Genomic DNA, 23,588 nt, shown 5'->3' with positions numbered 1-23,588 from the left:
GACTATCAGGCTTCTGCAAACCCTGATGAAGTCATTCAATCACTGAATCAGCTGTGTTGGAGCAGGGAAACAACTAAAACATGCAGGATGGCGTTCCTCAGGGACCAGTGTTGGGAACCACTGGCTGAAATGATGAACTGAGCAACAAATACCAAATGGAGGTTGTCTCACTTCGTCAGCAGGCTGACATTACAAGATCAGGCCACGGAGAGCAGCGCCAACAGGATCTTGTGAAACTAACCATGGACAAGGAGATCCAGGCTCTGCGTAAGGTCTCAGAAGAAGCAGAGAACAAACGGCAACATCCCATGACCAGCTCAAAGTCAGCAGCGGCTTGGATGTTGAGGCTCTTCGAATTCTGCCCAAAACACTTTGAAACCAGCTCAACGAAGAGATTCAGGCTTCGGTCCAAAACATCTGGAGAGAACCGTCCAGGCAGAAAGCAAATCCTTGCAGGAGACCACGGCCCAGGTCTCCGCGGAGGTTGATTCACAAAACGCTGAAAAAGTGACTGTGGAGCTCCTGCCAGAGATGTGAGGCCCACGCCTCCAGAGAGAAAGAAATCTTTCTGGAGGAAACTTCTTTGCTCTCAGAAAGCCTGAAAGTTGGAAGACAAAGAAAAACCTTTCCAATGAAAACTCTTCTCTTCATGCACGCATACACACGCACGCACGCACACACGCACGCACGCACACACACACACACACACACACACACACACAACATTTCAAAAACTTTACAACACAGACAGTGACTTTTAGTTTATTTAAACTTTTCTTTAAAATAACGAGCAGCATGGTGTCAACCCTGTTACCGACGTGCTGCGTGGGGTTTTCTCTGGGTACTCTGGTATAGTTTAGATAATTTTCTTCACTGGTCATTATACTTTCACATAAAAATAATAAACAAATCTAAAAAAAAAAAAAAGATACAAAAAAAAAACCCATACCTGTGAAATCGCCACCTTATCATGGTGAAGGCGTTTGTGTGTCCCATTGATCCCAGCAGCCATGTTGGTGGGGACTGATGTGAGGGGCCAGACTAAGAGCGATTCAAAAACCTTCATCTTTGTCGTGTTTATTGATTCTTCTTGTGACTGTGTGTGTGTGTGTGTGTGTGATGGAGCAGTAACGCATCACCAGATCAACTCACAAAATCAATCACGTTTCTGTTAATGGAAACATTTTAACCGTGAGTATTTGTACTAGAGTTTTCTAAACTTAGCAGAGGATGAAGATGGAATGAGCTGAAAGAAGCTGAATCAGAGCAAAAGCTGAAACGAGCAGCGAAGGATGACAAAAGAGCTCCAAGTTTCAGCTCAAATATTTTTATTTTTATTTAACCTTTATTTATACAGGTAGTTTCACTGAGTCACGAGGGCTCATTTTCAAGAGAGGCCTGTTTAGGGAGCAGATGGTGGGGGTTGAGGGCCTTGCTCAAGGGCCCAGAGTGGGGTGAATGAAGGTGGAGGCAGGTGTGGGAGTTTCACCTTTTCTACCCATGTTTTGATGTTGCCGGTTCGGGGAGTTGAACCAGCGACCATCCGATTACAATCCCACCTTCTATAGCCTCTGCACCACCACACCCTGTATGACTGAGTTATGGTCTATTTTTTGTTTTCTGAGGTAGCGGTGGCAGCCATCTTGAACCAAAAGTTCATTTTATTTTTGATTGCATACATTTGTTTTTTATTGTATATTTTGTTTTTAATGAAATGAATAAATTTCTATAAAATAAAATAAAAAATGGCTCCAAAAGTTCATCAGTGTTTTGTTCTGAGACCTTTGACATCTCTGTGGCAGATAGAAGCTCTTAAGAGTTCCATCAGGCTTTTTCAATAAGAAATACGGCGTCTTTGTTTACAAATTACATTGCCATGGCAACTTTTTTTTTTTTTTTTTTTTTTTTTGTGAGCTCAGTTTAAGTGTAGAAACATTGTGAAGTGTTTCAATGAACTTATCATCATCGCTCAATTTTATTTTATTTTTTTAAAGAAAGAGAAGAAAGAAGAATAAATAAATAATAAAAGAGAAGAAGATAAGACGAGAGACCACCATGACAAGACAATGCCATGGCAACTTAAAACGCTCAAAAAAGGGATAGCACACATCACGGCGTCGAGCTCTTCGTTTTGATATCACATTTGTGGGGGTACACATTGATGTTCGGATCGCATAAATACAGTAGTCATAAATTCATAAAAAATATTATATAATTGTCTGTGGGTGAGTGGTGGTGCAGAGGTTAGAGAAGGTGGTCGCCCCTGAAGAAGGGAGCAGCTGAAAGAAGAAGAAGAAAAAAGTTGTCTGTGTTGTTACTAAGCCGTTGCTATTTTGAGGGTTATAAGTTACAAAATATATTAAATTATTATGAAGCTGCTTTTCTCAGTAAGTAAACCCGACCACGTTCTTATGCTGCGTTGAAGTTGATTAGATGCAAAACAAACAATAGAAATACAAAAAAATTACTTAAACTGTTAATAGGATGAATCAAACTAAAATTAAAAGCAAACTTTTCTAAAGTCAAAATTGTAGGCAGCAGAAAAGTACATTTTACACTTTCTGATTAAGAAAAGGTAAAAAAAAAAAAAAAATAGTAAATACCTTCTTTAGAAAAGATTCAGCTTCAGCTGCAATGACTTCTTCAATTTGATGCTGGGAGTTGTTTCATATTCCTCAAACAAACATGATCGTTTTGTGGTTGTAAAAATCCAAAATCAGATTTTTATGCATTATATTTACTCATTACAGACTTATCTGCACCAGCTGCTGTTCAGTGGATATTCAGTCAATGCGATGTGTGTTTTTATTATTTTTTTTATTTTTACAAGCTGTCCTTCTGCTCTGCTGTGAACTGTTCACTGTAAAGATTTACATACTATCATTAATATTGAAATCATAGAAAACTTTGTTGAATTTTCTGACAGTTTGACTTTGTTACAACTTTTACAAAGCTTGCCTGGTTGGTTACAATTCTCAGTTTTTCTATTTACTTGTAGCTCAGTGTTTCCCCATGTGTTATCTCACACACCTATTTCCTGCCTACTGTAATATTCCTGAGGAAGTGCTATATTTATGGGGGTAAATCAATGTCATATGGAAAAGTTGGACTACCCAACATGAGTAACACTGTGAGCGAGCAGCCCAAATGTTGGTAAGTGCATGAAGTCACAACTTCTTTTAACTGGAAATATCACCAAGTTTAAACAGCTCCATTTGATTTAATGCTTTATTCTGACTTAATATCAATGTCAATTTTATCTATGCAGCATATTTAAAAACAACAATGTTGACCAAATAGCTTCACAAACAGGAAACAAGAGAAATGAAAGATCAAAGAGTAAAAACCACAAGTGTAATTACAAAAAATGGAGGATATTTGGATGTCAGCGTAGTAATGAAAATAAATGTGCTTCATAAATATTAATCCCAAAGGCAGAATGTATAAACAAAACAAAATAGGACTCAAAATGGACCCTTGAGGTACACCGCAACAAATAGGTGCAGATATTCCCCTATGGAAACAGAAAAGGACCTGTCAGATAAATAAGAATGATTGAATCACGCTAAAACCCGAGTCTTTACGATGTTCAAGTCTCGATAATGGACCGTATCAAAGGCAGCGGTTAAATCTAGAAGAATGAAAACAACGGATCAACCTGAGTTCACCTTTAAAAGAGGAACCTTAAAACCTCTTCAAAGTGCTGTCTCAGTGATATGATGGGATTTAAAACCAGACTGGAACTCTTCACAAACTTTAGGAGAATGTAAAAAGGTCTAAAGTTGATCAAAAGCAGCATTTTCTAACACTTTGAACATGAAGGGTAATTTAGATACTGGCCTGTAGTTAGAAAAAACAGTGGGATTAAGGTTTTTCATTGTTGGTTTCACTACAGCGTGTTTGAAAGCAGCCGGGGCACAGCCGGACGACCAAGAGGCGGTCAACATGTGTAAAACACAAGGGCCAGTGATGTGAAGGGTTTCCTTTAAGAGACGACAGGAGAATTTGAAGTCTTAAGTAAAAACTACTTCCTTTAAAAAAAGAGACACAGGCTGAAACTGCTGAGAAACAGCAGAGCATTTTGGAGGGTCAGACTGATTTAACACAGGCTGTGAATGAAAAAGATCTCAAATCAGAAACTTTTCAATCAACAAACATGTAACAAAGATTAAAAGAAGCGTCCATGGAAACGAGTGACACAAGGCTGAACAACAGTCAAAAATAAAAAGAACTTGTGGTTTGTGACTTTTTACAGCGATCATTTTGGACATGACAACAGATTTTGCAGCTTTCACAGGATACTCCGATAAGCAGTGATGTAACACCTGCGGCTTGTCCTTTTTCCATCGTCTCCCTGCGCGGCGGCACTCCCATCCGAGAGCGCGGGTGGTTTTATTTAACCAAGGCTGACGGGATGGTTTAGCAGGTTTAGTTATGATGAGTAAGTAAGTCTTAAAGGTCAAAGTTCATGCTCAATAATCCAGGTGAAAAATCCAACAAAATTAAGCCAGGTCCTCTGGATGTTTTTTTTTTTTTTTGTTAAAACGTTTCGTCCTTCATCCAAAGGACTTCTTCAGTCCAAGGGGTCACAATAAACTCAGTCCCACAAGCAGCACACTCATAGTGGGCCAACCAGTTTGATGGTGAGAAGATGGTTTCTGGAAACACTTGATGAGTCCACTTTGGCCATGGCTGCCTCAGAGGAGTCGACGGGGGAGAGGGCGGACTCCAGAAATCGTCCAGAGGACCTGACTTAACTTTGATGGGTTAAATACAGTAAAACTTGTATCTGCTGCAAGGGGGATATGGGTGGAATGAACATGAGAGTGTTTTTAAAATCATTTTATGCACTTATTCTACTCATCAATCTGTTTATGTCCTAATATTTGCACAAGTGCATCTCGACCAATCATTTCTACTTTACTTCATTTCTATCTGTAAAAGTTTTATAATCAAAGTGATAAAAGGCCAGACTACTGCATCTAACTTAAAATAATATGGCTTAATATGGCTTTGCACATGACTACGCATATTTTCTGTGGTTCTGTCGGGGAATATGAAGAAGGAAGGACAAAAGTGAGGAAGGAAGTCAAACGGAGCAGTGGTGAAAATAAACCGTGCGCCTTCTGTTTGCGCTGGAGTGGGTCGTGAGTCAGGTTTAGTGTCTGGAAGTGTCTGGTTCTTTGGGTATTTCCCAAAAAATCTGATTTACAGATAAAAATAAATGATCTGGACTTACTTGGAAACAGAAATGTGGAAACATTTTCTATTTTGCAACATTTAGTAATCTGAAAACTTCATCCAGGAAAATTATAAACGCGTGGGTGTGGTGGGAAACCTTTTTTTAATTATTCAAATAAATCTCAGACTGATAGGGGACAAACATTTGAGCTGAGACAGACAAAACAAATAGAAACAGTTAATGAGCTCGTCTGTCAACAAAGGAAACACAGGTTTGCTCACAAGAGGAACTTGAAGCTTTTCGTCAAAATGTTTTATTATTTCTCCTCTCTACAGATCACACACTTTAACTCAGCTTTAATATACTCTTCACTGCTTCTCAAGGTATTTGATTTAAATCACATCCAGATGTTTTCATGCAGAAGTTGCCCTCGGAGTTCAGAAATCGTTACTCCGTCTTTACAGCTGCCGAAGCACAAATGCAAATTCAAGCCATGGTACTACCACCACCGTGCAGTGAAATGTGCTGCGTTGCTGAAACACTTACACAAGCAAGGGTTTTAATGTTCCAACATCTTTCTGTAGTTTAACTACAAACAAGCACGAGCAAAGCACACTCGTGTTATTTATATCATTTGATTTAGGTTCATATGTGAAATTGGGCTTTTGCAGTGATATTTGTTGGTCAAACACACGTTAGACAGATTTGTGTTGGTTAAACTGTCTGACGTCGTTTTAATGGACAATTTTAAGAAGAAAATAGTTTTTCTGAGCTCCTTTCCCTCAACACCTACACAGATGTTACAGATACAATTGTTGATGTTTAAAGGAAATAATCTCACACCAAAATGTGGTTTTATAGATTAAAGCCAAGTAAAACGTAGAGAAATTGCATTTCCTGTGAAAATGCAGTGTGAATGCTTATTGCTGAATAACTTGCTGAAAAAACAGCTGAAATTAGTCAAAAACATGCTGAACTGTAGATGAAATTGAAGAATAGGCCTAAATTATCAAGAAAACAAAAATAACACATATTTGCTGAATTATGTTTACAACAACCAACAGCAGCTGATTAATATCTCAAAAGCTCATATAATATCTCAACTACAGCCCCAAATCTAAAATGAGTTGAAAAGGATGTTATGTGGAAGCATTCTCATCTACCTGCCAGCTGTGCTCGAGTGCCTGACCACTGAGATCCTGGAACTAGCAGGAAACACGGCTCATGACAGCGGAAGAACAGGATCATCCTTTGGCACCTACTGTTGGCTGTCCGCAGCGACGAGGAGCTCGGCGGACTGCTGGGAGGAGTGGCCATCGCTCTGGGAGGAGTTCTGCCTGGCATTCGGGTGGTCCTACAGCCCGGGGGAACCGAGAGGCCAGCCGAGTCTGGGTGGACGGATCGGACGGCATCTGCAGCCGGTTTCTTAGGATCCACTGAGATGGACCTTTACAAGAGATCCTTCCTGACTACAGCCATCAGCATCTATAACATCTCTTAATGAAACTAGGATAACGAGTTACAACAACAAATAATTTCCCTTTGGGATTAATAAAGTATTTTTGAATTGAATTGAATTGAATGTTTAGATAAGAAGAAATGAGCACAAAAAATAGGAAATTAGCTGAAAGCACAGAAATGAGCAAAAAATAAAATAAAAAATATGAAAAGTATCTGAAAAGGCAGATAGAAGCTGAAGCTACCAGAAGGAAGCTGAAAGAGCTGAAATGAACTTAAAAAATTGTGAAATTAGCTGAAAAAAGCTAAAATGAGCTTAAAACAAATAAGCAAAAAAAAAAAGAATAAAAAATAGCAAATAGCATAAAAATGTGTGCTGCTGTTTGGCATATTGCTTTTATGGTATTAGTGCTTAACGTATTTTTAGTTGTTTTTCTTAGTTTATATCCTAGATCTTATTACTGTTTTTCTTTTACATTTTAATGTTGGACCCTGTGTACATAATCTCATTCCACCACATGTACCACATGTGGTGTGAATGACATATAAAGAGGCTCTGATTCTAACTCTGAAAACAGCTAAATACTAGCTAAAATAGCAGAAAAAGCTGAAAGGAACATAACAAGCCAAAACTAGCAGAAAACAGTTATTTGGGTTGAATGTAGCTAAAATTAACATGAAAAAAATTGAATTTATAAGAAAACTGCTGAAATTAGCTAAAAAATGCTAAAAGATGGCTGCAAAAGTAGAACAAACTTAAATTAGCAGAAGAAAGCAGAAAGAACAAAAGTTTACCCATTTAGGTTGAAAGAAGCAAAAACGAGCACAAAAAAGTGGAAATTATCTGAAAGCAACAACGACAAAAAACAGCTGAAAATAACTAAAAAGGCAGAAAGAAACTGAAATTGGAAGCAGGAAGTGGAGAGATAACATTTTTGCTGAATTAGGCAGAAAAAAGTTTAAATGAGTGCAACAAACGTGGAATTAGCTGAAAAGGGTAAAATAAGCATAAAACAGCTAAATAGTAGCTGAAATTGCAGAAAAAAGATTAAACTTGCAAAAATAAATTGAAAGGAGCATAGCAAGCTGAAATTATGAGAAATAAGTTAGAAGAAGCACAAAAATGTTGTAGTTAGCAAGGAGCACAAAACAGCTGAAGAAACAGCTGAAAGTAGCTGAACCAGAACAAAATGTGAAAGGAGCAGCAAAAGGTTGTAAACAGATCTAAAGATCTGAAGGATGTAAAATGAGCTCAATTGAGGAAAAAAAAAGGCAAAAAAGGCTAAATATTTCAAAAAGCAAAAGTTGCACCAGTACCAAAAGTCATAGCTGTCATGTAAAGAGCTGAACGTTTGGATCTATGATTCGTTGAAATAGCAGCTTGAAAACTGGAGGACGAGAATTACGTCAAAAAATGTACGGAAGAAAAACGGATCACAACAGTGCGAATGCTTCATAAACGTTCACACAATAATTCCACATTCAAACAAACTTTTACGGTGAGTAATAAACTGCAGTTTTGCTATGAAGAAATTAATGATCAGGGACAAACAGCTGTAACATCTGAATTGTTGCATTAGTTTATTTTTATAATCAGAACTACGGTAAAATTGACTTTTTACATTAAAAATTTTTGTTCATAGATCCAATTTAAGATGATTCTAAAATTATATTAACTACATTGCTACATTTGACAGTTGTTTCCACACAAATGTACGCTGTAAATATATTTTCTGTATTTTTAGTCCTGCTAAAGCATGAAGTGCTAATGCTCATTCACTAAAAGCAGTTTGCTTTTACCTCCAAGCCCACAAAGCGAGGACTGTGCAGAAGTTAGGAAAAGCTGCAAACCCACAAAATAAATCCCCCCCACCTCCATTCATCATCTTGGCAGTTGTTGGAAAGAGCACCAAAGTTTATGTTTTCATGCAAAACTCTCCGGAGGCTTTTACGACATGAGAATCCCGACTGGACGTGAAGTGGGAACATGTAAGCTTTAGATAATTTGCGCTTGACCCAGTTCTTCTTTGAGAAATGAATTTCTGATCATGGACTGGCTTTTAGAGGGAACTCTTTCACATATTCTCTCTGTGTCTCACAGGTGAAGTCTCATCATTTCTCTCTCATAAAAGCTTCCAGAGCCAAACGAGTCCGAGCCATGTGCTGTGGCTGCCTCCCTGCGTGCTCTGAAGAATTCAGCCGAACGTCTGGACAACCTTTGCTGTGTTTGAGCCATAAACACCCAGGGCCTTCCAGCCTGATGAAACCTGTCCCGTTTGTTGGCCCAGTTCTGCTTTATTAACTCCAAACGTCTCCCCTAAAATTTGTCATCTCTGTTCAGAGCGACTGTGACGCACGGCACCCCCCTCACCACCACCCCTCAGACGTGAGACATAAATCACAGCGGAACCAAATTAGAATCTAAAAAAAGGAACAGAGTGGGATATTTTGGTGAGCCTCTAATAACTCGGCTGCTCGCTCAAGGTGGAACCGTTGAGCTGGCGTCGTGCTGAACACCACTGAGCCTCAGACACTAACGCAGATGAAAACCCATCATGTTTGATGAGAAATAATGATAAAACGGCTCTTGTTTGATGTCATTTCGATGCAACGCAAAGCTCTGAGAACAGCAGAAACTTGAGCAATGTTCAGGTGTGACTTTAGTTTTGATTTAAGAACACAGCTTTGCACAATCTACTGTATGTCTGAAGTAATAAAAAATATATAATATCCGCAGGTGCTATGAAGTTACAAGAACAGATGGCTGAAGAGATGGGATATCTGTTTAATTTAATTCAGTTCAATTCAAAATATTTTATTAATCCCAGAGGGAAATTAAATGTTGTTGTAGCTCATAATCCTGGTTTCATTTAGCGTTCTTATAGATGCTGATGGCTGTGGGCAGGAAGACCTCCCACAGCAGATCTGAAGAATCCGGACCCAGCGGGCCTCTCGGTCCTCCTAGACAGCAGGATCACCTGAATGTTGGGGAGAACTCCTCCCCGAGTGATAGCCACTCCTCTCAGCAGCTTGCTGAGCTCCTCATCATTGCCGACAGCCAGCTGCAGGAGTCAAGGGATGATCCTGGTCTTCTTGTAGCCATGAGCCACATTTCCTGCCAGCTCCAAGGATCTCAGCAGTCAGTCACTCGAGCACCTCCGTCAGGTAGACAGAGATGCATCCACGGCACCTCCTTTACAACTCATTTGGGATTTGGGGCTGTATTTGAGGTCATATTTGAGCTTTGAGATGTTAATAAGTTGTAAAAAGCCCCCTTGTTGTCATGGTTACGCATCATAACAAATGTCCAAAGTAAAAAACTTTACAGTAAAAATCCTTCCAGCTGCACAGCATCCAATACCAGAGGCCATAATCCTCCAAAAAAGAGGAAATAAAGTTTTCAAAAGCAAACTCTCAGGATGAAAGTAACAGCTACTCCAACATGCAGCCACCTTGAGCGGCGCAAGTTTAGCAGCCCGGGTTAAATTTAAAGTCTTTTAATACAAACTCTAAAAACCATATGAGGTATACTGAAGTAAAGTAGTCAGAACTGTTTTAACCAATAGGCTGTAGTTACTGCTGGCTGCACTAGAGGGAAGCAGCAGGAAGAGTCAATTAGGCATTGTTTCTTCTTCTTGTGCCACAATAAGTAATACTGACACATCATTTTGTGTGTGTGTGTTGAGTTTCCATCACCGAGGCGTTACTTCAGCTTGTGAAACAATATATAAAGCAGACTGGTGAAGCAGCTAAAGATATGTGTGGTAATATCCTGCAGGGGTGACTTCAGCATCAAACTTTCTCAGATAAATGGAATGAATTTGTAGCTTGGTGTATTTTTCAGGCTCAAAAACTCCTGTTGGGAAATCATTTGGCAGAATTATTTTATTTTTATTTTATCTATTGGCCTCCATTTTAAAATGTCTACAAAAAACTTTTAAAGTTGTTACATTTGAGACCTCAATATCCACTATGGCTGACTTGGAAATGAAAAGCTGTCATGGCTGCAGTAAGTAACTGGAACTCATAGGTTTGAGCATATTACACCAGTTTTGTCCTCCATTCACTGTCTCCCTCCCTGCGCTTACCAGAATTAATTTTAAAATTCTCCTGCTAACCTTTAAGTGCATAAATGGCCTTGCACCCTCTCTGAGCTTCTGGCACCATATGTTCCCTCTCGGGTCCTGAGATCATCTGATCAGCTGCTTTTGGCTGTTCCTAAAAGGAATGGAGCTCAGAGATGATCAAGCTTTTTCAGTCATGGGCCCCAAACTACAATCAGCACCCCAACATTAGACAGGTCACTTCACTTCCTGTTTTTAAATCTCTGCTAAAAATTCATCAGTTTTCTCTGGCATTTCACACTACGATGGAGCTTTAGAGCCACGCTAAGAAAAAAAATTACATATAAACAACAATAAAGTCATAGTATTATAAGAATAAAGTTGTAATATTATGAGAATAAAGTCGTAATATTATCCACTCCATCCCCAGCTGCCCAACCGGTGGTGGATGGACCAAATGCAGAGAGCCAATTTCGCCACTGTATGGGAACATACAATGATGACGATACATAACACATTATATTATTATTATGTGGATGGAGGCATATTTCAAAACAGTGACCCATAATGATCGCGGACTACTTCATAAACAGTGACGCACATTGGCGGCTGTCCACAGAAGGTGTGAGCTGACCCAGGAACGTATTATGAGTTTATTCTCGTAATATAACAACTTTATTCTCATTTCTTGTACGACTTTATTCTCCTAATATTATGACTTTTTTCTCATAATGTATTTTTTTCTTAACTAAAGCTCCGTTGTATCACACAGTGTGAATTGACTTCGCATTGTTTGTTCTGTGTTTTCATACTTTTTTCTTTAATGCTTTTAATTAAATTTGCAGTACTATAATAATTTTTTTCCATTAATTTTCTCTCATTCATATTGTGAAGCACGTTGGGAACAGCTGCTGTTTTAAATGTGCTTTATAAATAAAGTTGACAACTTGACTTAGCTTATGTTCATACTAGCTTTTAGCATGTCAGGCTAATGGCTAACGGCTAACAGCTGTTAGCTTATATGAGGCATATTTCTCCAAAGAGAGGTCGTTCAAAGAGCTACTGAGAGATAAACAACTTCCTGCTTTGACAGGTCAGTGTGTTTTATAGTTGGAGCCTAGTTTCTGTGAAATCATAAACAGCACGGTGGTTACATGCCGCTCATTTATTTGCTGGCACGTTCACGGACCGTGGACGTGAATTACTGTACACCGGGAGGATGCCGTCGGTATCAGTAGACCGGCTGCAACTTTCTGTGTTTTCTGGTTGCTAGGGGAGGAGCAAACAAAGCGGAGAGCCCTCAGCGCCTCCTTCTTGCATTATTTTCACCCATGCTTACGTCTGGGACCCGAGTTCCGCATTCCCGAGCCTGACGGTCGGTACTTAAACGAGCTGATGCAACGACCTCGGATCAGTCCTCGAACCAACCAGTCCGACTCCCGAGTCTTCCCCCGTCACATCGCAGCATTACTGCCTCTGCGGATTTTTGGACGCACAACGGGTGAGTCTGCCTTTAAACACCTCTTCACGCGCTAACCGTTACAGCCATGTCGCTCTCCCTTATTCTCCTGGAGTTGGCTAAATGTTGATACACAGTTGCATTATTTGCTATTAACACGCCTAAATAAGTATTATATGAATTTCCGTGCGGTGCTTCGGTCTGCTAATATCAATAAATGGCGATGGGGTGTACTCATTTTCCGTGAAAAGTGGGCGGTTTGTGACGGTTTAAAGTTTTCCTACCGCAGCAGCAGCAGGGCAGTCCGCTGCTAGCGGTGCCTTCAGGGACGTTTGTTGTTTCAACTGTTGTAGCAACTGTCATTCTTTATTACAGCTCGTTATTTAGACCCCGGTCTGCGTGTGTCAGGAGGTATTTTCATCTCACGGATTCTTCCACGCACTGCTTCTAATAAAAAGTGTCCGCTAGCCTCCCGGAGAGACGGTTACGTAACGCCGTCCTCACTGAAGTAGTTAACCGCTAACGGTTACCAAGGACGGGTACAGGGGGACCGCGGCCCCACGGGCACAGTGTCGTTAAAAAGGCCCCCCTCATATAGAGTCCAGAAACACCACAGACTGCAAACGGGGGGTGTTTCTTGTAAACCTCTGCATTCATTTGTTTTTAATTTACTGTGTCTTTTTGCACCCTTTTAGATTTAATTTTATATTTCAGAATGCAGCTTTACCTCTTGTTTTATCTAGGGGGGGTACACCCTACACCCTACTGTCAGCACTGCTTGTCCCCCGCAAAAGGTCATGACAGTAATAAATGAATAAAGTAGAGGCCAAAGCCAATAAATTATTGCCCATCCACTGCACCCTCAAGACTTTTGTATTTAAAATGCACCTGTCCAATAAATGCCTGTGTATCTGAAGTGTACAGCCACAACAGACCTGTTTACATGACCAGACTCAAGCAGCCTGATTAGCTCTCCTGATATAGGGGCGGCCAACCCAAGACCAGAAACTTAGCGGCGACACTGAATGAATAATATTAATTACTCAATTAACTTGTAATAAATCTTTATTCAGTCCAAAGATTTGAGTTTGTTACCATGGAAAATTGTGTCATCATAATTTCAATATCTGCTTCAGTATGTGCCGACAAATCAAATTGGTTGGTTTCTGAAACATAGGTCGTGGACAACACAAATTAATAGTCTTTTGAGTTGTTGAAGTCCTTTTGATCCTTCTGGAAAAATAAGCAGCTTTTGTTGGAGCAGAAGTTCAAAATGATGCTACAACTCTCAAACAGGAAGTGAACAATCTAGTGGACAAATGGAATTCTGGGTACTTTTTTGTTGTTGTTGTTAATGATAAATGCAGATCCTATCCACCCATTTTCTTTACCAGCTTCTCCTTTCTGGGTCACAGCGACCTGGCGCCTATTTCCAGCAGTCACTGCGCTTGCAAGTCCATCACAGGGACACACAGAGACAAACAACCATTTACAGTCTCACTCAAACCTAGGGACAATTTAGCGATGTTACTGAACCAAGCATGCATGATTTTGGTCTGTTGGAGGAAACTGAAATACCTGGAGAAACCAACACGCGCGCATGGGGGAGAACATGTAAACTTCACATAAAGGCCTCAGGCTAGGAGGCAATCCATCAGCATTCTTGATGAGAGCTGACAGCTCTAACCACTGCACCACTGTGCCACAAAAAATTGTACACAAATTCTCTGAAGGAAGCAGTAGGTCATTGTTTGGGTTCTGTTAGGTTGGTAAGTTGGACAAAGTCTTATTCCCTGAATCAGTAACTTATAAACACGCTGCTGTTAAGTCTCAAACTTCACCCCACTTCACTGACAGGATTACAGACTGCTGCCTAGTGTCAATGAAATGACTCATATTCTGAGCTGAACGAGTGTTTGACTGTCTACAAGTAACCCGAGGAAATATCCATCCATCCGTTACCTTTACCTGCTTCTTCCATTTTGGGTCACGGGGGTCGCCGGTGTCCATGTCCAGCAATCACTGTGCGAGGGGCGGGGTACACCCTGGACGGGTCTCCAGTCCATCACAGGGACACGTAGAGACAAACGCGACAAACGACCATTCACTCTCTCACGCACACCTAGGGATAATTTAGAGTTACCAATCAGCCTAACATGCATGTTTTTGGTCTGTGGGAGGAAACCGGAGTACCCGAAGAAAACCCACGCATGCACAGAGAGAACATGCAAACTCCACCCAGAAAGGCCCCTGGACCAGGATTTGAACCAAGGACCTGCTCGCTGAGAGGCAGCAGCTCTACCAGTTGCACCACCGTGCTGCCCATCCCGAGGAAATATATAAAACTAAAATATTAATACCGGTATATGGTTCTAATGTAAAGGCGGCACAGTGGCTCAGTTGGTGGAGCTGTTTCCTCCTCTCAGCAAGAAGGTCACTGGATCAAATCCTGACCGGGGGGGCCTTTCTGGATGGAGTTTGCATGTTCTCTCTGTGCATGCGTGGGTTTTCTCCAGGTACTCCGGTTTCCTCCCACAAACCAAAAACATGCATGTTAGGCTGATTGGTAATGCTAAATTGTGCCTAGGTGTGAGTGAGAGTGAATGGTTGTTTGTCTCTCTGTCCCTGTGATGGACTGGAGACCTGTCCAGGGTGTCCCCCGTCTCTCGCACAGAGACTGCAGGATATGAGCGAGCACCGGTGACCACCGCAACCTGAAAAGGAAGAAGCAGGTAAAGAAAATGGATGGATGTTTCTAATGGATCTGTTGGAATGACCTTACTGGGAGACATAGTCATTCTGTTAACACTTTAGTCTTATTGATGTTACAGGAACTTGTTACTGTAGTCTGTAGCTTCTAAACCTTTGTTTTCATCCGATGCTGTCTACACTAAAATAAAGCACAGCACAACACCTGATGCATGTGAACGTCAACGTTATTACAAATCTGTGCACAGATTAACTGGAGCAGTTGAAAACTTATTTGGCACCATGACGGCTCAGTGGTTAGCACTGTTGCCTCACAGCAAGAAGGTCCTGGGTTCAATCCCCGGTTGGACCTGGGGTGTTTCTGCGTGGCGTTTGCATGTTCTTCTCGTGCTTGCCTGGCTTTTCTCCAGGTACTCCGGTTTCCTCCCACAGAACACAAACATGCATGTAGGCTGATTCAGGCCCAGGCCTCCCCTTGCAAAAGAGCTCTGTGATCTCAAAGGGATTAGCCTGGTTAAGTAAAGGTTAATAATAAATAATAAATCTGAAATAAACTCTTACAAGTATTGCGCATACCATTCAACCAGCGTCATTAAACTTGACTGGCTAGTTTTTGCGTCTCCAACTTCTTTAGATGGATAAACGACGACTGCCACATGTACAAAATGTCAGTAAAATATCATATCCTTTGGATGGAAGGATTAAAATTGGATAAAGTAATAACTTTGCAAAGAATATTCATTAATGTTAAAAATATGCGCTGTCTTGAACTTGATATAAATACAGTCCAATGGTCATAGTGACATCTTAAAGTAGCGTAGTTTGTTATCTCGTTTGACTTTTTCTCCAGTGATTAGAGCCGCCTGCTTTTGATCATATTACGTAAATAAAGAGCTTCCAGGAAGTCAAGCTCTAATAACATCCTTTATTTACCCTATTTCTACAGCGTCCAAACGGAGATCATCATTGACAGAAGGCGACTGACAAGTTTTCTCTGAGTAAGTATTAAGCATTTACATGCACTCCCCCCCCCCCCCCCCACACACACACACACATCTTTGAGTAGCTAATACACCTTGAAACATAAGTGAAGTAAATGATGCGTGAAGTCTCTTTGGCAGCGTGTGAGCTCACCAAGTAAACTTTGCTTTTGGCACATCGTCTGTTTTTCTCCATAATGAACGAAGCGCACATATTTACACGTTTCACTACTAGATAAGGATTTATTACAGCAATTTAGTTCTTTTTAAATAATGTTGCTTTGATCTTTAGGCAATAAACACTATCCACATGCCCATCTGTAGCCTTCTTTGAACCATTTATATGGAGCTGTGTTACAGTTCATCAGTCTAGGCACGTGTCTTACAAGTCAATAGTGCAGTGTGAAATACCATTTTTATGGGGGGATTTATTATTATTATTTTTTTTTGTAAATGCATTCATTTACAATTAAAGGCAAAGTTGGCCATTTACAAGTTCATAGGTTCAGAGTTTTCCTACACAGTGCACGCTCATACAAACATACAGTATGCTGCAGGGGAAACTATTCTTGTGTTCTTATGTTTCCTTTGTGTCTCCATCCATAACTGAGCCTGTGCTGCAGAGGCATTAAATGCCCAGCGCCTGCCTGGACACATCCGTAACATGGTTTCCGCATAAACGGCACACGGCAGTGGATTAATGGGAAAGGGCTGGCGAGCCTACGAGCTGCACGGGGCCAACGGGGCTCAGAGGCTGGACGTGGGCGCACAAGGTTTATTTTAAATAGAAATGCCTTCCAGTGCGTCTCCGGAGAGCTAGAATTGCTGAGCTGCTCTCAGCGCGCTGAATAGACAGCAGACGCATTGCAGACGAGCAAGCCAACTATGCAACAGCTCAGTGGTACTAATACTAATGCTGGGGGAGCAGCTATTCACTGCTGTGGGTATCACAGTATCACCATAAGCCTTTCCACATGGCTTGTGAAAACAGTGTCAAGTCCGACTAAATGTACAGTGTGGAAGCAAACCCACATATCCAAAAGTGTAACAGGAAGGAGGGACATTCAAATCAGTGCTTTTGCGTAGTTGTGCTTTCCAGATTTTTCAGATTACTTTTGGACCTGAAGCCAGTTTTCTTTGTTTGGATACTCCTGCCACAAAATATTGACCAGACATTTTTTTTTTTTACTCCCAGAGTCTGGGCGCTGCTACAGAATCACATCCACAACACAGCTCTGTGTCTTGGCAGTACAAGTGTGTGCTTGACATGGAACAGATGAGGAAATATCAGAGGACAAAGTCTGAAAGAGCACTGAAGTGACAACCGCACGTTGCGTAACACCACTGATTGCTTCAGCAGGCAGCATTAAATCTAATTTTCTGGACTTGCTTGGCCAATGTCTTGCCGTCAGAGATTGCGCATTACTAACATCGGACTTGTCGTAGAAGCAAACCAGCAGTGGCAAAGCTTTTGTCTACATTTCAATTTTCTTTTCTTTTTTTTCCTGATTGATTTAATCCACGTCTGAGCCAAGACAAAGCTCTCTGCTATGCAGCCTAATCCTGACTTGCAGCATGAAGAAAAATAGTAACATTATAGTAACCCAAGCAGGACCACCCAGACGCACGAGCTGATGTGTGACTGCTTGAATGAAGTCGACCAGAAGGATCTCCAAAGTGTGAACCAAAAGAAAAATCAGCTGAAGTCTACAGATTACAGTTTCAGTCTAAGCTTCATCACTTGAGACAGCAGGTTCACGTTAAATTTTAATTACTGTTGTGAACTGCTTTTGGAAGTTTAGTTTAAGAAAAAAAAAAAACATTTTGAAAAGTTCTATCTGTGGCAAAGAAATGAAAGCAGAAATGAAAACTTCGTGTCGACAGTCACTTCCCACTCGGTCACCCTTTGACTTTAGCACTAAGGCGGCGATACCAGCAGCCTCTGACTGCGTCTCCTCTTTGCCTCTTGTCTGGTCTTGTCACTCCAAAGAAAACAGAACAAGAGGTTGGAGCAGTCTTGAGACTGTATATTTGGACTGTCCTGCTCTGGAGTAGATTCTTTGCCAAATTTTCTGGTTTCCCCGGAGGATTGTGAAACGCTGCACCTCAGCGCACAGCGCAGACGGTAATGATGATCACCGAGACCTTGGCTGAAGATTGAGAGCGTGCGCCTTGGCTGACGCCTCCTTGCACATTTCTTATATTCAGCATTTGCCTGTAGAGCTGGAGCTGCAAAATCCGCCTGCAGAACTTTTTTGTTTTGCATAATTTCAGCATGTGGATCGTGCCTTTCTGTTTATCTCGAGTTATTTGACAATCTTGTTCCTTATCATGGAACAATTTGGAGCATTCAAAGGCATAAAAGCAAGAAAATGGTAACAAATGCTGCTGAGGGTAATGTGCATTTTAACAAGCAGCAGTTAGTGAAGGTAGTGAGCAGCCTTTGAACACCCCCCCCCCCCCATTCAAAGTTTCTACAGGAATGAGGATAATGGGGCCTCCAGCCGTGCCACTGGCTGCTGGTGAGGAGCTGAATTCCTCAGAACTTCTAATTGCTCTCAGGAAACGGACACGTTTAGTGGAGCTGCAGACAGATAAATTATGTGAGCGAAGAAACGAGTAAACTGCACTATCTGCCCTGTTAACGTGCACTCACTGGCCTGTTCTCTTCACCCCCTAACTCCAACTCACATTGCAAAGATTTGCTTTGGGCCAAAGCCAAAACATGAGTTGAGGGTTCTATATTTCCACAAGTAATACTTGGCATTTCCGCTCCCCGCCCTTGGCTTCAGCCGCTCTCCCTCTCGGTTAGCCCCGAGTGCTCGTGGCACCCACAGTTTTCATGCTGAGTTTTCTGGGTGTCTTTGTTCGAGGGGTAAAGTGGGCCCACAAACTGTGGCGCTGGCCTTTTCTGCTTGACTGCAAAAGCACAGTAACAGTGTTGCATCATCAAACGCTGACCGCTAATCTTCGGCTGCTGCTGAGAAGAAAAAACAACACCGAAATACGCTTCTTATGAAAAAATGTAACGTTCACTTTGACTCATGCTTTTGAGTGTAATTATGAGCTGCGACATGTGCCTCAGCAAACTTTCCCTGCACTGTGCAGAGACTTCAGGGTTTCATGTCTTCACGTTTGAATGGGCGCTGAGTTTTTCGATGGAGGGGGGGTTCAAAGAGGCAGAACTGATTAAACACAACAAATGTACTTAAAGGTGTGACATTCCAAGAGCCTGTTGTGTGTTGGCGTACAGCATTACCATGGGTCATCACAAACTGAACTTTCAAAGCTAATGAGTTCAGTTTCAAAGCAGCAATTCAAATCCAGTTTATGACGTTGTAAGTTTCAGCCCATACAATGCTCACTGGTCTGAAGAGGCGCGCAACGCACTTCATGTCCTAACTGATATTCCAACGTTGTTTTGCCTGCTTTTCTTCCAGGGCTTCATTTAATTATCGAGTTGCGTAAGAGTGGATTTAATGGATGTAAAATTAGAAAACTCTGGAACTGATTATATTTTTGTCCAGAAAAAAAAAAAAAGAAGCGCTTTCCAAGTTTGAGCCTGATTGGAGTCTGTACAGGAGCCATGAGTGTCTGGCCAGCGTGGTGGAGCTAGCAGTGATTTTCTCCACCAGTCCAAACGGAGACGTCTGACAGTCATGGCTGTGCTTCCAAAGCTTAGTGTTTGAACTGCGTCTCTTCAGAACATGGAGGCGCATCGATCACAATCAGACCCTCGATCTTACGTATCCTGTCAGATCTCTTCTGAGACCCTCATCTGAGATTTTATTTTTTTTGGACCAGAGTTGTCTTGTTCGTGTCCAAAGCTTCCTGCAACGACTGTAAATGAGAGTGTACATTCAGTGGGAGAGAGGAGGGAGGGGCGGCAAGAATTCATGAAATAATAATAAAATAAATCACGAGGCGCTGGCTGCACAAAGTAACTTCTCCTGTACGGAGACTGGGGCTGGTACTGGACGGGTCAGTCAGAGGACAATGGCATGTTCTACCATGAATGAACTGCTTCTGTTTGTAAAGTCTGAAACTTTTTCTTTGGAATGAAAACAGGTGATATGACACGGACAAGCTTATTGGAGGGAAACAAGTCTCAGATGAAATACCGTTACCCCTCAGTATAGATTCACATATTTGGTGTTCATCGTCCTAAAGAGACTGTAAAAACATTTTGGGACTATTTCATACACAGGGTGGAGTACATTAGAGTTACACAACCCCACTCTTTATAACCTCCTTCACAGGCTTTGTAATAGTCTTTTTGTACCAAAAAAAGAGCAGAGAAAAAGAAAAACGTCTAACTTTCAGCACAGTGTCTGTCGGATAGTGAGCCACCAGCAGTGTCAGCTGTTTTTGCAGCGCCTCACAATACACGTCTTTGTTGGATCCATATGAGAGGGCCTTTGTTCGCTTTGTGCCCAACCTGCGGACGCTCAGCTGCAGCTGGAAGCTCAGGAGGCAAATGTGAATAAAGCTATTAATCTCAAAGTGACTCCGATATAAAACTTCGCCGTAGCCTCAGGTTTGCTTGCCAATCCCAATTTGTCGTCCGCACAATGAAGCTGTTGAAGAATTGTCTCACGTGTGTAGGCGTTCGGCAAAAAAAAAAAAAAAAAAAAAACCTGTTCAGATCCACCCAGTTCTGCTCGTGCAGCGTCTCACCACTGAAGATCTGATTTACCCAACGCCTTTCAGAAAACACACTCCCTTTATGTCTTGACGTGGACAGAATCTGTTGTTTCAGTCGTCCTTTCAGCAGAATGGAGTTCTTTTAGACTGTTCTCATATGAAACATTTGTTTTTTATTTGGTCATCAGTGGTTTTCCATCTCTGAGCCCTCAAAGTAATTACAGACATCTTAATTCTGCAGCCTGCTCCTTTTACTCCTGAACAGCCGCTTTCTTTCCCTTCATTTGGTCCTTGATTACTTTTAAAGATCACTGCGGTCAAACCCTCCACAAACAGTCCTAAATTATTGGAAGAGGGTGGTGACGAACCCACGAGTGTTCGCTACTCTTTGATGTTTTAAACCCTAAAATAAACTCTCATGTTTTACACTGGAGCAATAAAATGATCAGAAGCATCGATGGGGAAGAAGGTGCTCAGTTGACGAGCTCGTACCAGAGGCTTCCCGTCACACAAGAAGTTACACACAAGTGTGTTACTGCTGACGGTGTGAAGTTACTTTTTTCACCAGATGATAACACAGCTGTCAAAACTGTCAACTTTTGAACATGCTCTTGGACACGGCAACCCATATTTATAGACATTTGATGACAAGGACCGAAGTGTTTCCTGGTATGTGATGGGAAGCTGCAGTGAGACCCACAGTTCATGAATGTTTTGTTTCGTCTCTGATAAATGTCACTGCGAACAGCCGTGATCCATTCTGCTCCTTGATCTGTTGCGTTTATCAGAGCTAGGGAGAATCTGTTTATGCAAACATTATTTGCAGCACAGCAGATCCTAAAAACGATGGAGCCTGTGGTTTCATTTATTTTCTGTTTTGCAAACAACAAAACTGAAGTTGTTGTTTTTTTTTGAGGAAGAATCTTAACTATGTAACCTCATGAACCTCGCCTTACTTCCAGATGGCTTCAGTATAATAATAAAAACTTTATAAAATCTCTCCAGTTTACAGAATACATTGACACAAGTAATACAAATTTCTCCAAATAACTGTTTTATTATTTATTTAGTTATGTCTTCCAGTGTTCCGCTGCAGTTTTCACCAAAAGCTTTGGTAAAGTGACACCGTCATCGATCATTCTCTTCCTCTTTTCTCTTTCACACCACAGCGGCAGCGGAGGCCGGGTTGGACATGATGCCGGGACAGATACCGGACCCTTCACTGGCGGCGGGTTCCCTGCCCAGCCTGGGCCCGCTGGCAGGCATCTCAGCCACCACGCTCACCGATCAGCTAAAGCTAGCAGACCTCCATCATCTGGGCACCGTCATATCACCGCTGCATTTTCTGAGCAGGCTGGGGAAGAGGCCGCTCGCCATCAAAACGGAGGTAAGAGCAAATGAAGACGGGCACGTAGTTTGATTCAAAAACCTAAATATGAAGAGCAAATGTATTATATTAAAAAAACAAGACTAAAGTTGATAGTTTATTTGAATTGAAAAATGAAAGTTAGATCAGCATCGTTTTCTTTCATATAACGTCCAGTTAGCATTTATTTATTTTTTTATTAAAAACACCTTGTTTTTACAGATGGATGAAGATGAAGAGCGAAGAAAACGAAGACGAGAGAAAAATAAGGTTGCCGCAGCCCGATGCCGAAACAAAAAGAAGGAACGCACCGACTTCCTTCAGAGGGTGGGTTCATGACTCAGCACCAGAATAAGAAGAGCAGCTAAGAAAAGGCTGAACTTATTTATTCTCATTCTGCTGCTGCAAATTTAACCCAGTCAGTCCAGACGAGTGACGTTTCCCAAACCATTTATCCAACTATCTTCTTCAGGAGTCGGAGCGTCTGGAAATGGTGAACTCTGAGCTGAAGGCCCAGATTGAGGAGCTCCGTTTGGAGAGGCAGCAGCTGATGGTGATGCTCAACCTCCACAGGCCCACGTGCATCGTGCGGACCGACAGCGTCAAAACGCCCGAGAGCGAGGCCAACCCACTGCTGGAGCAGCTGGCCGCCGAAACCAAATGAAAACCGGGAAACCAGGGACTAGAAGTCTTTGAAGCCCAAACCAGGACTGTTGTGTCTGACGTTCAAACGAACACTTCACTGGCAATACGATTCTGAACAAGCACTTGAGCTCCACGATAGGAGACTTTGGCCCAAAGATCTGAGGTTGTGGGGTCGTCCTCAGTACTGCTACATGAGCTGGCTCTGTCCAGCAGAAGACTGGAAACACCTACTGTGCCTGCCTGGTCGTTACTTCAGCCTTCTCCACATAAAGGGACCAATGGAAGCGGGAGGTATGACTGGAGACAGGCCTGAGGAAACACACTAACAGCGTCACGGTGCTCGGTTACCAAAAAGTAGATAGTGTGGCACCGCGTCATCGCAAAGGCTCACAAAAACGCAGTGTTGTGCAATTTTCCTACGTATGCTAGATAAATATACAGGTGTAGAGTTTTAGGTTACAGCACTCGATGCAAATACACCAGACGGAGTGCAGTTTGTTGTTCTTAAATGTTGCGTTCCTGCCTTGACAATGGCAGTTACCGGTTGATCCGATTTGTGGTGACGCAGGCGTCCTGAAAAGCACATATTCACAAAATGTTTACACCCTTTATTTTTTTTTAAACATGTCTGTTCATTATTGTACTTGTTTTATACTGCTTTGTATACATAAACATATGAAATGCTCGTCGATCACTTGATGTGATTCGTCTTTTTTGGTCTTTTCGATTCGTCACGTTGCGCTGTCAAACAGCTGTGAAAACAAACGGAAATCTTTTCAGCCGAGCAGTTTTTCTGCGTCTGTTCCGCACCTGTATCTATGTACGAGCTCGCATATCCTGAATAGATTAAAATTTATTTTCGAACTAAAAGGAAGTAGTCCCTGTTTTTATTTTTATTGAGTTTAAATGTGCAGCATTGCAAAGTTCACATCGAGCCAAAATATCAAATGATTAAAAAAATTGTGCAATCGTGTTTTCTTCCACACATGCATGCTGCCGGAATCAGAGCTTCACTTTCATTTGCACTATTTTTTTTTTTTAAAAAAGGTCAGTCAGGCTTTTGTTTCCTTTTTTCTCTTAA

At 41.6% G+C, this 23,588-nt stretch overlaps 1 protein-coding gene across 1 annotated transcript; it reads left to right on the top strand.

Moving 5' to 3' along the window:
* Window positions 1-11,987: 11,987 nt before the first annotated feature.
* Window positions 11,988-22,983, top strand: jdp2b (Jun dimerization protein 2b). Its single transcript, XM_037685441.1, has 5 exons — window positions 11,988-12,205; window positions 15,819-15,870; window positions 21,666-21,883; window positions 22,085-22,189; window positions 22,335-22,983. Exons 3-5 carry the CDS (start codon window positions 21,689-21,691, stop codon window positions 22,524-22,526), a joined length of 492 nt encoding a protein of 163 aa, XP_037541369.1. The 5' UTR covers window positions 11,988-12,205; window positions 15,819-15,870; window positions 21,666-21,688; the 3' UTR covers window positions 22,527-22,983.
* Window positions 22,984-23,588: the final 605 nt, after the last annotated feature.

The sequence above is a fragment of the Nematolebias whitei genome, chromosome 12 (assembly GCF_014905685.2).
Source record: "Nematolebias whitei isolate Nwh7 chromosome 12, NemWhi1, whole genome shotgun sequence".
Classification (NCBI taxonomy): Eukaryota; Metazoa; Chordata; class Actinopteri; order Cyprinodontiformes; family Rivulidae; genus Nematolebias; species Nematolebias whitei.
Note: the sequence above shows the minus strand (reverse complement) of the source record. Positions and strands in the feature narration are given on the sequence as shown.

Coding starts and splice junctions, on each gene's coding strand:
- jdp2b (XM_037685441.1), top strand. CDS start 21,689: ATGATGCCGGGACAGATACCGGACCCTTCACTGGCGGCGGGTTCCCTG. Junction 21,884..22,084: donor CGCTCGCCATCAAAACGGAG/GTAAGAGCAAAT, acceptor TTGTTTTTACAG/ATGGATGAAGATGAAGAGCG. Junction 22,190..22,334: donor GCACCGACTTCCTTCAGAGG/GTGGGTTCATGA, acceptor TATCTTCTTCAG/GAGTCGGAGCGTCTGGAAAT.